The following is a 23,677-nucleotide window of genomic DNA, read 5'->3' on the forward strand; positions in this document are numbered from 1 at the left end:
ACAAGTCTACAGTAGGTGGACTACTCACGCACTATAAATGAAGCTGTTTATCATCGCTTTCATTTACTAACCTGACCTGTCAGTTCAAGAAGAACGTTGACCACGCCCTCGTTAGGGGTGAAACCCTGGTAAGACATGTTCCTTGCTGCCCGTCGGGTGCTAATATAAACTTCATTCTCGATGTTCGTTGCAAAGGCGATATACTGTAAAAAGAAAATAAAAATTTAAGCTTCATTTGGGGAAGTTTTAGTGTCCTGTACAAAAGAGAAATCATACCACCCTTGCTCTTATAGAATAGAGGAAAAAACGGGCAAAAACATTTTCGTGGAAATTTTTTTAGACATGAAACTAAGCTGATGTTTTAGATTTTGGCAACAGAGCAAGATAAAGATTAGTTTACCAAACAGTGGGTAGCCGTTTCCAGGCACTCAGATAGTGGGGGACAGCGTAAAGAAAAATGAGCAGGAGGGAGTGGGAGTAGTGAGACTGAGAGGGCAGCGGCTTTCTTCTGCATATTTCCTCTGCTCTGCATTTCGAGCCATTTAATTCTTACACTTAGATCGGGCTTTTCAGGGAGGAGGGCCTGACACTCGGGCTATGCCATTCTCCATTATCTGAACGCTTGGAACAGGCTAAACAGTGGCAGATTTGGAAAGGATAAACAACAACGAGGTTTTGTTGAGGTATGTTCACTCATCCAGATTAATAGTGGATATCACCTACTTGCCATATGTGAAATAGGCCATTTTACAGTTATGTGCTCATTTCCCAGGCTTTTCAATAGAAGCGCGGCTGGCCCAGTGACCTTGTTTTGTTACAAACCTTCCTACTTTTCATGTGCAAATCGTAGTATTCTCATGCTAACAAGTCCGTGAACATGATCATATATACAGGGCTTCTGATATTTCGCGCGGTCGCGGACCCGCGAAATTCCCAAAAAAAACGCGAAATACCGCGAAATCCGCCAGAAATATTTCCAAATACATGTCGGCAAAACATATTTAATACTTATCTTGGCTATTAGACCGGTTTTATTCGCCCCAAACGTCCAAATTCAGCTTGAAACTTCGTCACTGCAACGAGTAAACAACGTCCCAAAACTACCAGGCGTTTTTAGATGAACGTTGCGAAAAACTGGGCACTAACCATAATGTTAATGGCTTTAACATTCGCTCATTTCTAGAGCGAACTGTTGTTGAAAGAGCAAATGATTATCCCTGTTTAAAAAAACGTTCACCAACGTTGGTCATATCGACGCAAAATTAATCGATTTTAGCGAAATTTGCCAAAAAAAACCCCCAGCGAAATCGGTTGTTTTTTACTGATTGTTTCTTGGCGAAGTTTCCCTCGAAATTTCCCCTGAAATCGGCCGATTTTCCTAAAAATTTGCCTCTGAAAATTCTTCGAAAATTGACTTTTTTCCGCTAAAATCCCGCGAAATGGGCCGATTTTTCTGCGAATTTTGACTTTTCTCCCGCGAAAATCGCCCGAAATCGGCCGATTGTTCCGCGAATTTTGACTTTTTTCCCGCGAAAATCGCCCGAAATCGGCCGATTGTTCTGCGAATTTTGACTTTTTTCCCGCGAAAATCCCGCGAAATCGGCCGATTGTTCCGCGAATTTTGACTTTTTTCCCGCGAAAATCGCCCGAAATCGGCCGATTGTTCCGCGAATTTTGACTTTTTTCCCGCGAAAATCCCGCGAAATCGGCCGATTTTTCCGCGAATTTGCCCCCGAAAATCCCGCGAAATTTTGCTTTTTTTCCGCGAAATATCAGAAGCCCCGGTTAATATACATATGAAAAACAAGACGCTTTGTAACAAAACAAGGTCACCGCCAGCGTTGCTTCTATTCAAAGGCCAGGGCACTGAGCACAGAAACTGTAAAATGGCCTATTGTATCAGATGCAACGTGTACAAATAACAATATAATAATAATAATAATAATAATAATAATAATAATAATATTCTTACCGTAATGTCTGGTTGAACCCAGCAGTTTGTCTGCCCGTACATTGTTTCTGGTCTCAGTGTTGCTGCCATTAGGAACACATTCTTTCCTGATAAGGCACTGATAATGTAACAAAGAATCATGTCGTCAACCAAAACTTCCATTAGTTAATAGACTGATACATCTATTCTGTTACCTAATTAATTAACTAATACAAAACAATACAATATATCACAACAAAACACAACATAGCCCAACACAACAAAACGCAACACAACGCAGTGCAAAGCAAAACAATACAATAAACTTTATTAATCTGTCAGTCAGACAGATTGAGACAGTAAGAAAGTCATCCAAGCAAGTTAATAACAATAATCATTTAGGTCAGTTAGCCAGTCACAACCAAGTAAAAAGTCAGCCAGGCAGTCAGCTGTGAGTCAGTTGCTGGTCATCTTAATCAGTTAGACAATTGGGGAGTTTATAAGTGTGCATTAGGGGCTGTGTATATGCATATAGGGATGACGAGCCTAGCACCTGGGAGATCCTGGAAGGAAGAAACAACTTTTTGTCGGGTTACCACAGAAATTTTAGCCCAGGTGATTAACAAGTAGAAAAGCAATTAAAGATGGCAGGCGACAATAGCAAAGATGTAATTCAGGCCCCTCTACTTTCTTTACGAGCATTAATAACTAACTTTCAGTAGTGGATGGCAGTTCTTTACAAAATGGGGGCACCAAACGAAATTGTTGGCTTTTTTGTTTTGGTTATCCACTGAGCCACCCGCTGCTCTTTTTTGTCTGGATTATCCTTAATACTTAAAAAGGGTCTTCCTAGCAACATGGTGCTAGTATCTCCCTACCTCTCAGCTAAGAATATTCTAGTACTAGGAAGATCCCAGCGCTAGGCACAAGTATAAAGCTTAGCATGTAAACTGAATACAGAAAATATGAGGCAATAGGATGATTCGCCTTCTAGGATCTTCCTGGAGCTAGGATAATTCTCCCTCCATGTAAAGAGCCCAGGTCCATAGTCTGTCAGTCATCAGATAAACAAGTAGTGGGTTAATTGGTCTGCAAGTTTATCAAACAATCACATGAAGAAAGTGCTTACTTAGAATAACACTGCCTGCTAATGCATAACAAATTATACCTGAGTTTTCCTTTAAACGGTTCACAAATCTTCATTTTAATTCCAGTGTACTCCTGTGGTGCTACGCCCTTGTGAGAAATGTGATAACAACATGAAGCAAAATTACATTAGTTCCAGCTCAAAGCTAAATTAACAGTATATATGACATCAATACATCTAAACTGATGGCTTTTACAACAGTTGTCTGCTAATGACTTGATTCACCTAATGATTAATCTGTATGCAAATGAATACACCATAATATTAAAAAACTCTTGCCCAAAAAATAAGATAAATGTAAAAAAAAAATTGTTCACGACAGTTATCATTCATATTGATCAGTTAAAAAAGATACAAAAACAGTCAAAAACAGTTTTCAAAACGTTTTTCAGGCAAACAACTAACAGTATCTTCTTTTTATTTTTACTTTTATGGTTCAGTCAATCTAAGCATACCCATGTCCCACCCTCTGCCTCCCCTCCCTGCCATTTGTCTACCATTAATTTGTCTTTTGTCTTGTATCAATGGCTGGATCCAGCATGGGGCATTTGCAGTTTGTTCTGTTATGGGTGAAGGAAAAAGACAAATGCCCGGTGTGGCGAATGAGATAAACATGCTTGTAATTGACATGAAGGAGCAATAAATACAGTACAAACTTAATTGAGGTCATAAGTTAAAAAATTTCTAATAAGCTTGGGTCAAAATACTTGCATATTGATACAAGTTGCCAAAATTGTAAGCAAAAGTTTTCACCACCTTCTTTGTTTGATATCATGAAAATAATGCCACAGTTATAGCTACTGGCTGGTATGCAGTAAAGAATTAATACTGGCAAGCCTCAAAATGATACGTGAAGGTACAAGACAGGTATAAAGAAGAAAAAGTGATGACAGATATACAATAACATTGTTCCATCTAGAGAGATGAAATCATATGCATCAGGCCTACCTCTCCAGTCTGTCTGTCATGATCCATGCAGGGTTGACCATCCTTGGGTGAGAATATTGTGTACCTGATATGAAAAAATTCAATTGAGCAAATAGCCATTATCAATTAATAATTAACTAGATAAATATTATATTTATCCATGAAAAACCTCATTTTGGTTTCCTTTTGCAAAGTGCTCACAAAAGCTATCAAATTTAAAGGTATGGGTGAACAATTGGCTAGCTTATTAAAAGAATACTGTGTGGTGCTTCAAGTGACCTATAGAAGTCATGAACCCCCTACCTCCCACCAATTTGAAAATATGTTTCATCAGGAATTCTCCTAATACAACAATTAACAAAAATTGCCAAGTACTTTCTCATTTGATATTATAGTAACACAAATTAGTGAATGATATATTTTTTTAAATTTTGCCTCAGAAATATTATTTCCAGTAGCTACATATCGTTCAGTATTTTTTCAAACAACTCAAAAGATGAGATTCTGTTAGTTATATTTCTGGTTTTTCCTCAAGATCAGGTCTGACCAAGGAATAAAGTCAACTTGATAAACAATAGACAAATTACTCATTTTTTTACTGAGGATATGATTTTTAAACACAATTTATACTAAGCAAGAGAATCTACCAGAGGGAGTCTCTTTAGACTTGCTACAAGTTGACCTTACAAGTTTCAACCATCGTCCTGCGCCATATTAAATCGGATGAAGGACTTTTTGAAAGTCTAGAGTCTCTTATTCACTTAATGTTAGAGCTAACATAATTATGTCACTGTATTAAATACCTTTTTCCAAACTTGACTTTACCGCGATCCTTCAGAGTCCAAAAGTGCCATCTAACAAATGAGTCATAATATGGATTGACGTGTGTGGTGATGAAAGTACGTCTCCAATCCACCTAATATAAGCAAAAGGTTGGCTTTTCAGTCAGAATTACAAAGTATAAAATGAACAAATAATTTGCAAAAGCATCAGAATAAGCCTGATTGAAGTCCTCTTTAGGAATTCCAATTATTAAAATACTTTAAAAACTTCATATCATAGCTAAATAACTTACTATTATCATTAAAGTAAACATTCACTGTTCATCTGTAATATCCAAGAGTGGACCTAATTTGACATAATTTTTACGGCGTACGTGCATACAATTTACTTTCACATATAAAATACAGGCAATGTATGAAAAGTCACACATAATTGAACCTCACTCAACTTCACACACTTTATTCTTTATTCTTTCTGACACTTTATATCTTGCCTCTATTTTTGTGAGTAAAATTTATGTGCATGTACACATAAGTAGAGATTACGCGACGATGGACATCCACCTTAAAAGTTCATAGAAAGTCTATTGTGTACATATTTAAAGCTCCCATCTCACACACTTTATAGTTTACAATGTACTCTGTTTGCATCTGTTATGAGTTTTGAATTTGGGGTATTTAAGTATGAGGACTTGCAAACACACTTAAAACCAGTATAATATACATAAAAGAACTAATTTTTCCGGTCAACTTTTATGGTATGAATACTTTGTTGGCTTACCTTAAGTCCCATACATTGGAGGTCTGATTTCGCTAAAGGAGGGAAATATTGTAGCCAATGATCAGCATCAGCAAACCTGAAATCAATTCAATAAAAAATATTGGTAACATTCAGCTTTCCCTGAATAAAATGAGCTTTTCGGTTGGAAAACATGTTGTTTTTATTTATTGCTTTTATTGCCATGACAAAGAAAGCTCCTATTGTTGTCATCAATATTTTGTTTCAATGATGATTATTTTTGTATCCACCCGCTGCACCATGTCAGAGCCTTTATATCCATCTTGTTTGTCACCATCCATAAACACTAGTCTTGAAATTGCATGGTAAAGCCTTCTCCAAGTAAGTTCTTTAATAAAGTTCTTTATTGTATTGTAAAAACTTTGGACACTTAAAATTTTACACAGTTTTATTTTTGATACTATTTTTGACTGAAATTAAAATCATCCCCTTATTTTTCACCAATAATGTAGGAATTTTTTTTCAAACTGATGGCACATTATCCTGAAGTCCACTCAGTTGTGTAGACGCTGTAACCTCAACACATGCACATGGCTGAATAACTATTGTAATACTATCCAAGAAAAAGAGGTCCTTACTTCTTAATTTCCTCATCACCTAAGCCTAAAGCCTGCATGATCTGCCACTGATATTCCAGACCACCTGTTTTTGCAGCAATTTTGCTTTTCATCTGTGAGAAAAAAATTCACAACAATATTTTGTCTTGACTCTCTTATCTGAATGCCTCCACTACCAAATCCCTAATTACGACATCTTTTGCTTTACTTGATGTAAACAACTACAGCCTGTTCGAAGAGGCCTAATCTCTCATAAGCTTTCCATATTTTTTACGAGATCTCCTCCTCACCATTTCCATCTCTCTAATCACATCCATCTCATGCTTCTCATACTTTTACTTTTGTGTGGCAAAAAAATAAATAAAATTAATTAATTATTTAATTAATTAAAGATGGTACAGAATACAGACTTTTACATACTATAATCATAATTAAGATGCACTTGCATCTGTTACAGACTTTTGCTATGAATTCAAATTAAGCATGAATGCATCCCTTGTTGATCAAGGAACTCATAAACATTAAAGTAATACTTTTCTAAATATTTTGACTTAGGGAGAAAAAATTCCAAAGCCCAGTAGCTTTTTTTCCCAACCCACTCTCCATATATATAAATAATGAATGGTCCCTGATGCCCTCTGCTATATTTCCTAGTAAGTAACTTTTAAACATTAAAATTTTTCTAATTAAAAACAGGATGTCAGTTTCTCATATTTTGAACATTTGACAATTAAATTGTAGTTGAAATATAATTTGATATCACCACCTCTTCTCACTGCCCTCTCTTAGCACATAACTTTACACTCTGCCCACCCCACACTCCCATTTTTTTATTGTACGGTCCCTTATGCAGTGCAGCATACCTACTACAAAAATAACTGGTGTTGACATACTCTCATACAAACAAACCTCTCAACCAATCAATCCAAAACACCCGTAGTATCTTAGTCATTTTTGTGTTACCTGCTTTGCTTCCTCTTTTTCTCCACTGACAGGGAATTTGGGTGGAAATCCAAATTCAGTCATTTCACGTTTTAACTTGTCAGCACAAGCCTGAAAAAATAAATCAGAATTCTGTCAGTGCAAGCACAAACTGAAACTAAACTATTAATAATGGTTGTTGTGAGGTGTAAAAACCATGCGGTGTGCACATTAGTAAAACATGGGGGGTTTCCTGGCAGCCACTCCCCTTCTTTAGCCTTTGGACCATTCATTTATCCCCATCCCTCCCCCCTTTTATTTTTCCACTGATAAATGAGTGTGACAGGTGCCTGCTTCCATTTGCATGGGGGCTAATGGGTGGAAGGTGCAGGTTTACCAGCCATGGGGATGTAACTCTGTCAAGGGGCTGCTGGCGGCTTGCCAAAAAATGGAAGCCCCTGGACATCCCGGGGCACCCAACTCCAATAAGCAATGCAGTTGTTAATGACAAATATGTTAAAATTGCATGTCAAAAATGTGTTAAGCTTGAAAAATTTTTTTTAAAAGTCTTCCTCCAGAAAAAAGTTCCATAATACAGTATAAACACCCACTAATAAGAACCTGCAAATTAAGAACCTCCTGGCAGAAATTTGCCGCTTTAATACTCAAATACCTACTTTAATACAAGAACCTGTTTAGCAAAGCAAGATCAAGCAGATATAACTTTGAGTTGTAAATTTAAGAATAACAAGAACATACTGCATTAAACTGTATATAATATCCAGTAATCAGTTTTGTTAGGGTTATGATAATACAATAATTGTGAATAAATGAAATGTATATTTATTTTTCTGCTAATCAACATTTAATCCATTATCTCCTTCACAAAAACTACGAACCTAATAAAGAACCTACTTAGCTAGCCTAAATTGCCGATAAGTACCCCAAAATATAAGAACCTATTTTGCAAGACTTCAAAAAAAGTAGGTTCTTATCAGTGGGTATTTACTGTATTGGTGCAATGTACAAAAAATTAAGTGCTTTGACCATATAATTTTTCTTGAGAATTACAAGCAAAGATTTACTAGAAGCTTGAGCACAATGTTCTTGATAGAAAACACACCAAAAAGAGTTCAAGAAAATAAACAGGTGACAAATCATTTAAGACTTAAATGGCAAAAGCAACATTTTTAAAATCAATTTGCTTGACCACTAGAAGCCAATGTATTTTTTTTCAGCTATGGGTGTAATATAATGCTGTGATGATTCAGTCCTAGTACCAGGAAGAAGGATACACATGCAGCAGAGTTCTGAACATACTGCAACCTCTGAATCTTTGTGAAAGACCAGACCGGAGAAAATTACAATAATCTAACTTTGACGGTACAAGTGCATGAATCAATGTCTCACAGTTCTTGAAAGATATGAATGTCCTCATTCTAACTATATAAGAAAAAGAGATGATAAAAAATAATGCAGATTTACAGGTAACCTGTTTATCCATCAAAACTAGCTTATTGAAATGAAAATTTAGGAACTTAAAGAAAATAAACTGCTTTGGAGCCATTTTAATTTAAAGTCCACAAAAACTGTCAGTTTAACATAGTTTTGCTTTGACCATTCCAATAAATCATTAACAAAGACTCACTTTGATTGGCATTCCTGTACAGTGCAAACCAAAGGGAAACAGGCAACGCTTTCCTTTCAGTCTTTCATAACCAGTAGCAAACTGACAAAAAAGTTATATATAAAATAATAAACAAATTTATAAATGAGTTAAAGTAACCGATGACAGTAAACTTAGCTTAATGCAAATCTATTAGCATCTACAACTACATACATTGTAGAACAACTCTTATTTATTTATTTTTTTACCATCTATTAATTTTAAAACTTATAGAATAATATGTTAATGAAACAATCTGATAAAGTTAATCCCCCAGCTGAGCAGCCCTACACAAAAGGACAGGCTCATGTATCTAGAATGTTGACCATGGCAAGCTTTAGTCTGCCAAAATGGCTTTGCAGCATATTCAAGTAGCAGTGCAGGCTTTATGCATTTCCCCAACCCAACTTACACCTCATGTTGTAATAATAATTTAACCTGTATGACATGAATCTGGTATCTAGTGACTTGGAGCTGGATTGTGGGGATTTGCCAACCATGGTAGTAATATTCAACTTTGGCGCTGGCTAGCCCAAGAAAACAGCCAACATTTCGTGATTATGCCACCATTCGTTTCCCTGCAAAATAACGTCTGAGGAATGAGTGCAGAAATTCCATGCTGATGGCCAAAATACCCCAGATCTGGGTTATGACATGTCAAGAGTATGGAATTTTTGCACTCATTACGCATGCAGACATCAACACTGAGAAACCAGAAGTAGCATAGCAAAAAAATGGTCAGTCACAATTGAAAGCCCCTAAAATCTCAGGCAATGCTGAGTATACCTTGCAGTTAATCGAGGAGCTAAAGCAGATTATAGTCAATTCTCACCTCAGCCTTTAAAAGGAACCCATGAAAAAATGGACAGCCAGAATTGATCATGAAAAGAAAGAAAAATAAAACTTATTTTTAATAGCATTGAATTGTCATGCACAAATGACATGCACTAGCTAGAGTAAAACACCGTCATTAAAATATAAGGGACGTTCCAGGTAAGGGCAAAAGCAATAATAATATTATTTAATTCATTTTGTTATGGAGCAATACAAACTGCTTATTACCTTAGGGAAATCTCAGACTGAGGCCTTGATGTATAGTGAGGTCAATACATCAAGGCCAAGGTTTGAGATTTCCCTGTAATAACCAGGTGGACAAGGTTAATAAGTGAGTTATATATAATATTGCCTTTTTAGCATTATTCTAAAATGATTACAATAAAAAAAGACACGAAGTAATTGTCAACATCTGTGCATACAAGCTGAGGTTATTCGAGGTTGTGTTTACTGAACAGAATGAACCTGGTGATGCGATCGAAACCACAAGAAAGTTTCTTTGACAACAACAAATTTTGGACCTGAGCCCACGATCAATAACCAATAACTGGTCAGTGGATAACTTAAATCACACGTCACCTCAATGAGTTGTACACTTGAGCCCATGATATAGTCATGTGACACTGGTCAGCTGATAACATTTTTGACAGCTGTTAATTGACCATAATATGGATTCCACTATAAAGTTTTGTGTTTAAAAAAACATATTGTATTTGCCTTAGACACCTAGCTAGTAATTATATAATGCCCAGAGTTAATATTGCCCGCTTAGCAGCTAATCAGAGCACATGTTCTATTGTAGCCACATAATAAACAAGCTTTCATCACAGAGAAATGTTTGACAGATTCACACACAGAATGCAGGAAACCTGCAAGGAGCGCAAACCAGGACACCAATACACTTGGGTGGGCCACGGTGTGAATTGAATTCCAAACTAGATTTCAAAAAAAAAACAAAAAAGGTTTCGACGGTAAAACGCCAAACTGAACAAAACACTCTGGAGAACCATATCCTGCGACATACACAAACTCGTCTGCGAAGTGAGATGCACTGAAAAATGCCCTTGTATCTCGATTTTCGCTCTTATTTTGAAGCTACTGGCCCAAATTGCTTCAATGTATTCTGGAAAGTACTTCTGCAGTCAATGTTTCTAGCCAAAATTATTTCTTGACGGCCAAAACGGGCCAAAAAAGCAGTCAGTTGGAACGTAGTCGCCACATCGTTGCTAGGCAATCTTGGATACCAAACCAAAAGAAAGAAAGATTTATGACAGAAGCAAAATTGCAGCGGTGCAGCCTGCTGACAATGACATCACGCTGCTGAGCTCAATTGGGACGCTGTCATGACTGTTGCTAGGCAAGTGCGGATACCAAACTAATAGAAAGAAAGAGTTATGACCAAAGCCAAATGACTCTGCTTACGATCCTCGAGTGTTCCGGGCGACATCACATGACTAAATTATCAATTCTCTTTCGCGAAAGGCGCTTTGTGTCTTGCTTTGCTCTGAATGACTTCGTGACCGCTGTCTCCCCCTCCCCACACTGTGTGCACAACATGAGTACCGCGCTAGCAGTTTGCAAATGGCCAGGCCTAGCTTTCCATTTGAGAACTGTGAGGGCCCTGCAACGGTGCTTGTAGTATTGGGAATTGAATTTGATTTTATCAATCAAGCTGCCCGCTTGCCAGCAGACAAACTATCGGCCTTGCAGGGCCTGATAAGCTCATGGCTTCCGCATAGGTGGTACAACAGACGCAAACTGGAGTCCCTCTTTGGCCATCTACACTATGCTGCCAATGTGGTGTGGCCAGGAAGAGCCTTCCTACATTGCATGATCGACCTTTTGTGCTGCTTCCACAAGAAGGATCACCTGATTAGCCTCAACAGAGAGTGTCATCTGGACTTGCTTTGGTAGCATCAGTTCTTGTCACAGTGGAATGGGGTTGGTTTTTGGCTCCTTCCAGGCTTGCTCCCTAAAGCTGATGTGGCAGTTCCCTTGGATGAAGCTGGATCACTGGGCTATTGAATGTTCCTAAAGGGCTTCTGGGTCCCGGGTTCCTGCTCAGCAGCAGCAATCTATCACTTATAAGGAGCTGTTCCTGCCAGAAATTGCTTCCCACATTTTTTGGTGCCACCACTGGGGCTGAAAGCATGACTCTTTCGCTCTGACCACGATGCTGTCGTCCACATCTCGAATGCTAGGACTTCTAAAGTTCCCTGCTTAATGCGGTTGCTTCGCATTTTGCTGCTCGCAGTGGTACGTCATAGCTTCTCCCAACATGTGCAAGGTGTTATGAATCAGAGTGCTGATGCTGGCTCTCACTGTCGTTGGCAGGAATTCAGGCAGCTGGCTCCAAATACTCAGCCTTGTCCAGCTTCGATGCGGAGTTCTCATCCTGCTTACCGACTTGACTTCCCTGATTTAGAACAGCAATGCGACTCCTTTCGTACTCGTGGCCTGGCTCCCTTGATTCGGCATTCCTATGCGTCAGCCCAAGCGAAATTCATTTCCTTCTGCTGACAGCTTGGCAACTTGCACCCATCAAGGTCTTCATGCTTAATGGACGAATGGACGCCTTGTCTAATTGTTGTGTTTCTGGCGAGGACTCTCCAGCATTTGTTGATTAAGGTTAATGTATCAGGCTTTAGAGCTCTCCACATGGATCAGGGGTGCTCGCATCTGCTTGCAAATTGTCTCCGCCTGCAAAGGGACATTCATGGCATCAAGCGCTGTCAGGGTACTCCTTCGTCCATGCAGCTGCTTATAAGGGATGAGATTAATTGATGCTAGTTACCTTGCAGTCTTTGGATCTCGGCCCTCCAGATCATCAGATGTTCTGGGCAGCTCGTTTCTGGGGTACTTAGGTTTCCTGCGTGCGTCTGAGTTCATGGTACCTAACCTATCTAGCTACTCGTCATCCCTCCACTTGAGTGTCCCGGACTTTGCAGTGGATTTTTCATCGGCTGCATCGTCCTTGCGCATACGAATCAAGGGCTCCAAGACAGACCCGTTCCGGAAAGGCTCTTTTCATTCACATTGGCCTTGACTAGCATCCTCTCTATGCAGTGCACGCTATGATGATATTCCCTGCTTCTAGGGGGTATTCGTCTGGCCCCTTGTTTTTGTTTGCGAATGGCAGCCTCTCACTCGCACTATTCTTACAGATTGGCTTAGGCAGATCATAACTTCAGCTCAGATACCGGGCAATTCCTTCTCCCCTAGCTTTCCTATTGGAGCTGCCTCTGTTGCTGCTCGCAGTGGGATTCTGAATCAATGGGCCATTGGCCCAACAACGCTTATCAGCCTTGTATTAGGACACTGGCTGACTCATTAGCTGCACTCTCGCAAAAACTAGCTTCATGTTCCACAGTTCCATGCAGAATCCCTTCACGGCACAGTCCTCACTGCTTCCCGGGGTAGCTTTCTTGGCAGCCATCTGTCCTGGTTCAGGACCTTTTGCCTATTTCAGCTGGCGGATCAGCTAGATTTTTGGAGCGTAGTCGCCACATTGTTGCTAGGCAACCTTGGATACCCAACCAAAAGAAACAAAGATTTATTACAGAAGCAAAATTGCAGCGGCGCAGCCTGCTTACAATGACATCACTAGCTGACTCGCTAGCTGCATTGTCACAAAAACTAGCTTCAGCGCGTTCCACAGTTCCATGCAGAATCCCGTCACTGCACAATCCTCACTGCTTCCCGGGGTAGCTTGCTTGGCAGCCATCTGTCCTGGTTCAGGATTTTTTGCCTATTTTAGCTTGCGGATCAGCTACAAAATTGTAGGTTAGTGCCTTCGTAATTTGCGCAGCTGTGGGAGTTGTTTGGTGCTTGGGGATTTGTTTGGGTGATCGGAGGTACCAAGTCACCCTGTTGACGGGTCCCTCCGTTCTCCAAGCACCTGGAGACGGGTTTCTTTGGGTGGTTTCCGCTTCCAGGGTTGCCATGGATACCTCCTCTCTGCTTATTGCATTTGGCCCCCCACTAACCTTTAAGGCACCAGTTCCCAAGCTCATCATTAGTGATGAGTTTAAATGTGGCTAAATATCATTTAGGCAAAGTTAAACTCGAGCGAGTTGGCCAGCAGTCTTCTCCCACTTCAGTATGTGACCTACGGGGCGGCCCGCGGGGAATTGCAGGGCTCCTTGTGTGCCCTTTTGCTAGTGTTGCTTTGCATTGTAGCTTTGCTTGCTGATTGTAGCGGATCATTTCTTAGCCTTCTTGCAAATCAGTGCGGATTCTTGCTGATAGTCGCGGATCAATGTTTGCCTTCTTGCGAATCATTGCGGATTCTTGCTCCCTCTCCTCCCTCCCTGCCTGGTGGTTTGGTAAGTATTTTCTCAGGTAAGTATTCTCTTAGGTAAGTATCTCCACTGAATTTATTCAGTGTGACTGTGCCGGTTAGTGGCTGCTCCTGGGGTGGTTCCCGCTTCCAGGGTTGCCATGGATACCTCCTCTCTGCTTATTGCATTTGGTCCCCCACTAACCTTTAAGGCACCAGTTTCCAAGCTCATCATTAGCAATGAGTTTAATTAGCATTATTCTAAAATGATTACAATAAAAAAAGACACGAAGTAATTGTCAACATCTGTGCATACAAGCTGAGGTTATTCGAGGTTGTGTTTACTGAACAGAATGAACCTGGTGATGCAATCGAAACCACAAGAAAGTTTCTTTGACAACAACAAATTTTGGACCTGAGCCCACGATCAATAACCAATAACTGGTCAGTGGATAACTTAAATCACACGTCACCTCAATGAGTTGTACACTTGAGCCCATGATATAGTCATGTGACACTGGTCAGCTGATAACATTTTCTGACAGCTGTCAATTGACCATAATATGGATTCCACTATAAAGTTTTGTGTTTAAAAAAACATATTGTATTTGCCTTAGACACCTAGCTAGTAATTATATAATGCCCAGAGAAAATATTGCCCGCTTAGCAGCCAATCAGAGCACATGTTCTATTGTAGCCACATAATAAACAAGCTTTCATCACAGAGAAATGTTTGACAGATTCACACACAGAATGCAGGAAACCTGCAAGGCCCGCAGTTTACAAAAATAAAATGAAAATAATATTTATTATAGTGTAATTAAACTCTAACTTTGAAAGTGTGTTTCTTTGTTTAAAAAGATTTTAACATAAAAGTAGCAAACAACAGCCAAGAAAAGTTTACAGTTCCACATGCTCCTCATATACAACATGTAGGATTTCTGAGCCATTTTGACTCAGACTGGATTTTATTATGAAGAAGTTTGTTGGAAAAAGAAAGGGTAAATATACATGCATACTAAAATTAAAACTGTAGTAACCCATCTTGCTGATATATATATACTTTTTACTTGTAAACAATAAACTATTCCCTTCTAGATTCGTAATGAAAAGTTTTCCATAATTTTATCCTACCACACCTTTGAAAGAGTAAATGTATGTCCCAGATGAAGTCTTCCATTCATGTAAGGATAAGGAAATGTGACAAAAAACTTTCCCTTACTGCAAATAACAAGATGAAGATCAATTCATTCAATAACTATTAATCATCCACGTTTACATTCTATTTAACATCCTGTACAATTAAACACTGTAGTTTAGAAAAAAAAACAAGAAAAAAAGAAACTACATGGACATGTATAATTTCAATGTTAATGATGAGTAGTGGCTCAAGTCACGGAAGGGGGGGGGGGTGGTACTGCCATTGCCATATATGGGCTATATAGGTATGTGCCGCTGTGAAGGGTTGGTTTTCAAGCAGTTTACTCTAGGATAGGGTATATAAATCAGAGCATTTGGGTCTAGAATTGGGAATCATTTTTCAGGAAACTGATCAGTTGGTTGAAGTTTTTATCTAGACTAGGGATTGTGGTATAAGGTTTTGTTTTGGCTAGGCTACTGTGCTAGTGACCTCACTAGTTTCTGGAAAACTCTAGGATAGGGGGGATTTGGGGAATTTACTCTACTATGGGGTAGCAAAATTCAGCTGAACTAGCTCTGGTATAGGTTAAGGGTTCCAGGGTTCCAGGGCTCCAGGCCCAGGGGCCCCACTCACATTTTTTAATGACGGGGGGGTTCGACAGAGGTTCATATTTTATACCCCAAAAAATCCCAACTTCAGAATTTGTCTACCCAAAAAAATCCCTACTTTTTTTAGCATACCCAAAAAAATCCCTCAGTGTTTTTGCATCAGCAAATTTTATTACTTATCTTCTGGAAAGCTAAAACATGCCAACTTCAACTTTGGTTTTGGTCAAGAACGAAACTATAAATTGCGCTTATGTTATAGTTGATTTGAGCTGATGAAAAATACAATACCCCAAAAAAATCCCTGTGTTGTTTTTGCGACCCAAAAAAATCCCGGCGTCTTTCATAGACCCAAAGAAAATCCCTTTTGGCCAAAATGTCAGACCCAAAAAAATCCTTCGGACCCCCCCGTTATTAAAATATGTGAGTAGGGCCCCTGGGGTTCCAGGGTCCTAGCCGTGCATTCCCACCCAGAAATTCCTGATCAGGGATCAATGCAATACTTACTTAGCTTCAGAGGAACCAGGCTACAGAAACAAAAAAAAAGGATTAATATAATAATAAAACAATCATTACAGTGACAATATCGGTATAATAAGGCGGGTGACAAGATGAGAAGAGTCCATAGTCCTAATCTCCAGCTTGTTTTTATGCAAGGTTAATTGTATAGCCTTTTGTAGCCAACATTAGCTTGGAATTTCCAAGAAGCAAGAACGAATAAAATGCATAGAACATCATCTGATCATGCAAGTTTAACCTTCTGTTATTCAAAATCTGATCATGTACCTTTTGACCTTCTATCACATGAATTGAAACTTATAAAGCAGCAGTATTAATATTGCATTGGAGCAAGTTAGAACATTGTGACCTTCGATCAGAGGGTATATGGGAAGTATTTATTTAATCATTTAAGAGAATGTCATCATTCTTACGAGAACAGCATCACTTTCAAACGCCTTGCTTTCTGCCCATCTTTTCTGGATTTGTGCCTCAACCTCCTTTAGATAGTCAACTTTTGCCGTGCTTTTTCTGTCAATCTATATCAGACAAGTAACTAATCATAAATATAGTGTTCAGACATAAATTCAAAGTTACTGTCATTTACATGCACAGTATAATTATTTTGTCAATGTCAACCCTGTTTTTGTGCTACTTATTTGCAAAACTAACAAATGAAAACGATTTTCCACAGTCTATTAATAATAAAATAATTGACAAGTCTTTAACATAGTTATTTGATTTAATGGCTGCAGCATTGCAACCTGTTAGCATTTCCAATGCCTTGCTAGCTGATTCAATGGCAGCGTTTATTTAAAAGTCCCATTTTCTTAAATCACTGACAATAATATTACCCCAAATCATTTCGTAAATACAAGTAATACATGTAATTTGTAAACAGAAAGATATTTTAAGTTCTAATGGCTGGCATTTTGCTGCTCAAGTATTTAGAGGTTAATTCAAACAAAGGCAGCAGCAATGTCACATTGCCTGGTGAATTGTCAAGGGTGGATTTGGTGAGCATGCCTAAATTCAGGGCTGCAAATAATTTTATATCCCTTGAAAGGACATACGTCCCACTAAAACACAATACACCATCTTGGTCGGACAAAACAAAAGTTTGGTCAGACATCACCAAAAAAAGGTTGAACTTTATATCCATACAATTACCGAGCTTATTGTACCTAAATAATGCAAGCCGTTTAATTTTCAGGCAGAAACTTTTGTCAAGTAATGAATAATGCAATTTTATCTTCAGAAGCATTGCAACAACAGAATACCACACTGCTGCGAATAACTTGTGAACTGTTTTCAATTCATAGCAGAAATTTACTGTGATGACTCTCAAAAATATGAACCAAAAGAAATAATTTGCTTTTTTTCGAGAAGCATTATGCTACCTTTCAGGTAAAATAGAGGACATACTACGCTAATGTAAAAAAAACTTAATTACCCAAGTCAATGTTGCTGCATGACTCTGAGATCGTCCTTAACACAAAGTAAGATTTACTCAGATTTTTAACTCTTCCTTACAGTAAAATGATTTACAATAAAAACATTCTCCCTCTCAACAAAGGTGGGATTTCGTCAGACAGTCGCAAATTTTGGATTTTTGGGCCAATGTCCAATGATTGACTGTTATTTGCAGCCCTGAAATTCACTCAGTAAATAAGAAAGTGCGATTTCATTGATGTGTTTATAGAAGAAAACATAATGAACAAAGTTAAGGCATACTTGGACATGGGGCCATCCAAATACATTACATGTAGATAGTTTGTCAGACTTAACAGCATGGCCCTCAATTTATTATACATTCAGCACATTCTTTGAAGCTGTTAAACATTTAACTACATTAAATGAGGTCAAATGTTTAACCGCCTCAATGAACGCGTGTGAAGTGTTATACAATGTCGTACATGCCACGTATAGTCAAGAACATGAGATGAAGAAAGCAGACACTTACTCGACCAGTATTAAGCAGTAAACTGTTTTAATTTTAAACTCTATTACCCAGCCAATGAGACTTAATAATTGTGGGCACATGACCTACTTGATGCAAAAGTTATGAGATACAGTTTAAACTCTGGGCAGAGTATGAGAGAATTAGCTAGAAAGCCAATAATTTGATGTGACTTGCACATATGAACAAATATGAACAAAAAGAGATATCTCGCCTCTTTTTGAGAAGCATTATGCTACCTTTGGGTTAAAATAGAGGAAACTACGCTAACAAAAAAGACTTAATTACCCACGTCAATGTTGCTTCATGACTCTGAGATCATCCTTAACAAAAAGTAAGATTTACTCAGATTTTTAATTCTTCTTTACAGTAAAATGATTTACAATAAAAACATTCTCCCTCTCAACAAAGTTGGGATTTCATCAGACACTTGCAAATTTTGGATGGCCAATGTCCGATGATTGGCTATTATTTGCAGCCCTGAAATTCACTCAGCAAATAAGAAAGTGCTATTTCATTGATGTGTTTATAGAAGAGGACAGACTGAACAAAGTTAAGGCATACTTAGACACGGGGCCATCCAAATACATTACATAGATAGTTCCTCAGACTTAACAGCATGGCCCCCACTTTATTATACAAGTCATTCAGCACATTCTTTGAAGCTGTTAAACATTTAACTAACATTAAATGAGGTCAAATGTTTAACTGCCTCAATGAACGTGTGTGAAGTGTTATACAATGTCGTACATGCCACAGTCAAGAACATAAGATGAAGAAAGCAGACACTCACTCAACCAGTATTAAGCAGCTAACTGTTTTAATTTTAAACTCTATTACAAGGGTTAATACTTGCAGTCACATAACCTACTTGATGCAAAAGTTATGAGATGCAGCTTAAACTCTGGGCAGAGCATGAGAGAATCGAATTAGCTAGAAAGCCAATAATTTGATGTGATTTGCACACATTTGATTGGACTCACAATGTCTGCAAAGTTACCAAGCTATTACAATATCATCGTGATGGGACCAAATAATTTCTGTCAATTATAAATTTTCAGGCAAACTTTTGTCAAGTAATGAATAATGCAATTTTATCTTCAGAAGCATTGCAACAACAGAATACCACACTGGTGTGAATAACTTGTGAACTGTTTTAAATTTATAGCAGAAATTTACTGTGATGACTCTCGAAAATATGAACCACTGGTGTGAATAACTTGTGAACTGTTTTCAATTTATAGCAGAAATTCACTGTCATGACTCTCGAAAATATGAACCAAAAGAAATAATTTGCTACTTTTCAAGGAGCATTATGCTACCTTTTGGGTAAAATAGAGGAAATACTACGCTAATGTAAAAAAAAACTTAATTACCCAAGTCAATGTTCCTTCATGACTCTAAGATCGTCCTTAAAACACAAAGTAAGATTTACTCAGATTTTTAATTCTTCCTTACAGTAAAATGATTTACAATAAAAACATTCTCCATCACAACAAAAGTGGGATTTCGTCAGACAGTCGCAAATTTTGGATGGCCAATGTCCGATGATTGACTGTTATTTGCAGTCCTGAAATTCACTCAGCAAATAAGAAAGTGCTATTTCATTGATGTGTTTATAGAAGAGGACAGAATGAACAAAGTTAAGGCATACTTGGACATGGGGCCATCCAAATACATTACATAGATAGTTCCTCAGACTTAACAGCATGGCCCTCACTTTATTATACAAGTCATTCAGCACATTCTTTGAAGCTGTTAAACATTTAACTAACATTAAATGAGGTCAAATGTTTAACTGCCTCAATGAACGTGTGTGAAGTGTTATACAACGTCATACATGCCACGTACAGTCAAGAACATAAGATGAAGAAAGCAGACACTTACTCAACCAGCATTAAGCAGTAAACTGTTTTAATTTTAAACTCTATTACCCAGCTAATGAGACTTAATACTTGCAGTCACATGACCTACTTGATGCAAAAGTTATGAGATACAGCTTAAACTCTGGACAGAGTATGAGAGAATTAGCTAGAAAGGAAATAATTTGATGTGATTTGCACACATTAGGTCCCCTGTTATTCTTAGTATATATAAATGATCTATGTAATGTGTTAAAGGTCTTAGAGCTGATACATCATACTATTTGCTGATGACACTAATATCTTCTATTCGCATACTGATGCTTCCTATCTTATGGAAGTTGTAAATTTAGAATTGAAAAAGATAACATGTTGGTTATATAAAAATAAGCTATCTATTAATGTTAAGAAATCTAATTTTATCATATTCAGACCGAGACAAAACAGGCAAACACTTGATTTAGCTGTTAACATTAGTAATTATTCGATTGATTGTGTTAAGGAAGCTACTTTTCTTGGTGTAATTTTGGATGAACATTTAACATGGAAATCACATATACATAATGTTGCTCGGAAAGTGTCTAAAGCCATAGGTATAATTTATAAATCAAGTTTTTGCCTTAATAATTCCTCCTTACAGATGCTTTATTTTAGCCTTATCGACCCATACTTATTCTACTGTGTGAGCGTCTGGGCATCGACCTACCCATCAAACCTCAGAAGATTAATCACACTTCAAAAACGGGTCGTAAGAATAATGTTGAGGAGTGCTTTCGATGCTCACACTGACCCCTTATTTAAAAATTTAAAAATTCTGAATCTTGAGAGTATCTACAAACTTCAAATAGGAAAATTTATGTATCAATACAGATCTGGCTTACTTCCTTATAGCTTCAATAACATGTTTTTGGTGACACACCAGGTGCATTCTTATGGCACTAGAAGTTCGGAGCATTTTTATTTACCACAATGCAGGACTAATATAAGAAAGTTCTCTATCAGTTTCCAAGGTCCTAAATTTTTTAACTCTCTTAGTTTTGAAATTCGAAATGCAACAAGTACCGCTTCCTTTTGCTGTAAGCTGAAAGCATTCCTCTTATCATAAATAGTAATTTATATATATATATATATTTTTTTCTTCCTTTGCTCTTTTATTTTCTTTTGTTTTGTTTTGTTTCTTTCTTTTTGTCAATTCGCTTTTTTTAGCCTAGAACTATGATTAGTACGACTATCTAATATACTTATTTTAAGATTTACTGTAGCTCTGCCATTGATTTTCCCATGTGTAATTATGATAATATTTTGTTCTAATTATCTAACTGAGGGAGCCCATTCCTTATAAGCCCGGTGGCTTCTCTTGGGCTTCCTCGCCATGAGAGTTTAAGTAATTAGATTTTATTTGATTTTTGGCAAACAAAACAATAAACAATAAACAAACAATTTAATTGGACTCAGAATGTCTGCAAAGTTACCAAGCTATTACAATATCATCGTGATGGGACCAATCAATTTGTGCCGTTTATAAATTTTCAGGCAGAAACTTTTCTCAAGTAATGAATAACACAATTTTATCTTCAGAAGCATTGCGACAACAGAATACCACACTGGTGCAAATAACTTGTGTTCTGTTTTCAATTCATAGCAGAATTTTACTGTGATGACTCTCGAAAATATGAACAAAAAGAGATATCTCACTTCTTTTCAAGAAGCATTCTGCTACCTTTCAGATAAAATAGAGGACATACTACGCTAACATAAAAAAACTTAATTACCCAAGTCAATCCTACTTAATGACTCTGAGATCATCCTTAACATAGTAAGATTTAATCAGATTTTTAATTCTTCTTTACAGTAAAATGATTTACAATAAAAACATTCTCCATCTCAACCAAGTTGGGATTTCATCAGACACTCGCAAATTTTGGACGGCCAATGTCCGATGATTGACTGTTATTTGCAGACCTCAAATTCACTCAGCAAATAAGAAAGTGCTATTTCATTGATGTGTTTATAGAAGAGGACAGACTGAACAAAGTTAAGGCTTACTTGGACATGGGACCATCCAAATACATTACATGTAGATAGTTTGTCAGACTTAACAGCATGGCCCTCAATTTATTATACATTCAGCACATTCTTTGAAGCTGTTAAACATTTAACTACATTAAATGAGGTCAAACGTTTAACTGCCTCAATGAACGTGTGTGAAGTGTTATACAACGTTGTACATGCCACGTAAAGCATGGCCCTCAATTTATTATTCATTCAGCACATTCTTTGAAGGTGTTAAACATTTATCGACATTAAATGAGGTCAAATGTTTAACTCCCTCAATGAACGTGTGTGAACTGTTATACGTCATGCATGTCACAGTCAAGAACATAAGTTGAAGAGAGCAGACACTTACTCAACCAGTATTAAGCAGTTAACTGTTTTAATTTAACTCTGTTACCCAGCCAATTAAACTTAATACACATATAAGGTCCTTTGTAGCTCCCAGTCACATGACCTACTTGATGCAAAAGTTATGAGATACAGCTTAAACCCTGGGCAGAGCATAAGAGAATTAGTAAAAAAGCCAATAATTTGAGGACTTGGAATGACGGCATGCAAGTTATAAGGGGTTGTAACGACAGCATGCATACAGCGTGCACACAGTCCAGCGTTTTTTTTCCATTGTTTCCATCGTAATTTTTTCCATTGCTTCATATAGTATTTTTTCATTTATTCAAACAACTGTAAAATTGTACTGCTAGATTTTGAAACCTAAAAATTGAAAGGCCCACTATTAATTTTGTTAAAAATGCTCTTTCAGTCTCTAGTAGTTTCAAGGCTGTTGCAATACAATGCAATAAGTATCCCAAGATATTATTTTGGCATGAGATGGATCAAATGAGTCCAAATAACAAAGCACCTATCAAAGAAGTAATCAAAGAAGTAACAACAGGAGAACAAATTTATTTAACTTGAAGGACGTTCTTGAAATTTGCTCTTAGCCCAAGACCACTAAGTGTAACTTCCTGTAAGTTCCCATGGTTCACAGTAGGTACATTTAAATCCCGGGATTCATTAGCACTCTTCAAGTCTCAAAACAGTATCGAGTTGTTGATGTCATTTTTCTCTTTGAGCAGTTTTGTTTGGAAAATAACATCACAAAATAATGTAGTTATAGGATTTCTAATGATAGTTGTTTGAAAATTACAAACCAAAAGGACACCAAAAGTGAAAAAAAAAAATTAAATAGCTCCATTTGTCCAAAAAGTAGCACAGAAATGGCAAGACACTCTTACTTCAAAATGTTACATCTTTTGAGTGAAATATTGAACCATAATTACCATAATTATAAGTTATGTATGTGAAATTACAAAAATATAATACAAAAAAATTGACAGCATCTTTGTAACTTAATAATTTACCTGCTAAAAATAACTAAAATCTGAAAAATGTAAGACAGACGATTTAAGGAAATGACAAGGTTTTTTTGTTGTCCCAATATTTAAGGTAAACTACATAAATAAAAAGATGTATGAGTCTCGGCAATTTTTTATAACACTTACACCCACTGTATACATCATGCAGTGATGTTGTCATACTACACTGTAATTATTCCATTCAGGCAGTACAAAAGCTCTCCTGTAGCATGACATGTACAGTGTACGTGACAGCTTAGTTACCAGGTCTTAGGAATCGGCATGCAACTTATGTAAAACCTCGTGCTCACAGAGCCAGCAGCTGTAATAAAACATGTTCATGATTTTGAATGAAAAAC

At 37.4% G+C, this 23,677-nt stretch overlaps 1 protein-coding gene across 1 annotated transcript in view; it reads right to left on the minus strand.

Annotated features, from left to right (window-relative positions):
* The window catches only part of LOC140947398 (leucine--tRNA ligase, cytoplasmic-like), a 69,752-nt gene that overhangs the window by 45,327 nt on the left and 748 nt on the right, over positions 1 to 23,677 (minus strand). Inside the window, exons 2-14 of the mRNA XM_073396485.1 lie at positions 16,521 to 16,625; positions 16,096 to 16,115; positions 14,982 to 15,063; positions 9,562 to 9,567; positions 8,712 to 8,792; positions 7,106 to 7,195; positions 6,164 to 6,255; positions 5,568 to 5,643; positions 4,808 to 4,920; positions 4,026 to 4,089; positions 3,099 to 3,166; positions 1,973 to 2,069; positions 72 to 203 (exon numbers count right to left, since the gene is read on the minus strand). Of these exons, the coding sequence (XP_073252586.1) occupies positions 72 to 203; positions 1,973 to 2,069; positions 3,099 to 3,166; positions 4,026 to 4,089; positions 4,808 to 4,920; positions 5,568 to 5,643; positions 6,164 to 6,255; positions 7,106 to 7,195; positions 8,712 to 8,792; positions 9,562 to 9,567; positions 14,982 to 15,063; positions 16,096 to 16,115; positions 16,521 to 16,625 (1,026 nt within the window). The remainder of the gene's footprint in view (positions 1 to 71; positions 204 to 1,972; positions 2,070 to 3,098; positions 3,167 to 4,025; positions 4,090 to 4,807; positions 4,921 to 5,567; positions 5,644 to 6,163; positions 6,256 to 7,105; positions 7,196 to 8,711; positions 8,793 to 9,561; positions 9,568 to 14,981; positions 15,064 to 16,095; positions 16,116 to 16,520; positions 16,626 to 23,677) is intronic.

Source organism: Porites lutea, chromosome 9 (genome assembly GCF_958299795.1).
Source record: "Porites lutea chromosome 9, jaPorLute2.1, whole genome shotgun sequence".
Taxonomy (NCBI): domain Eukaryota; kingdom Metazoa; phylum Cnidaria; class Anthozoa; order Scleractinia; family Poritidae; genus Porites; species Porites lutea.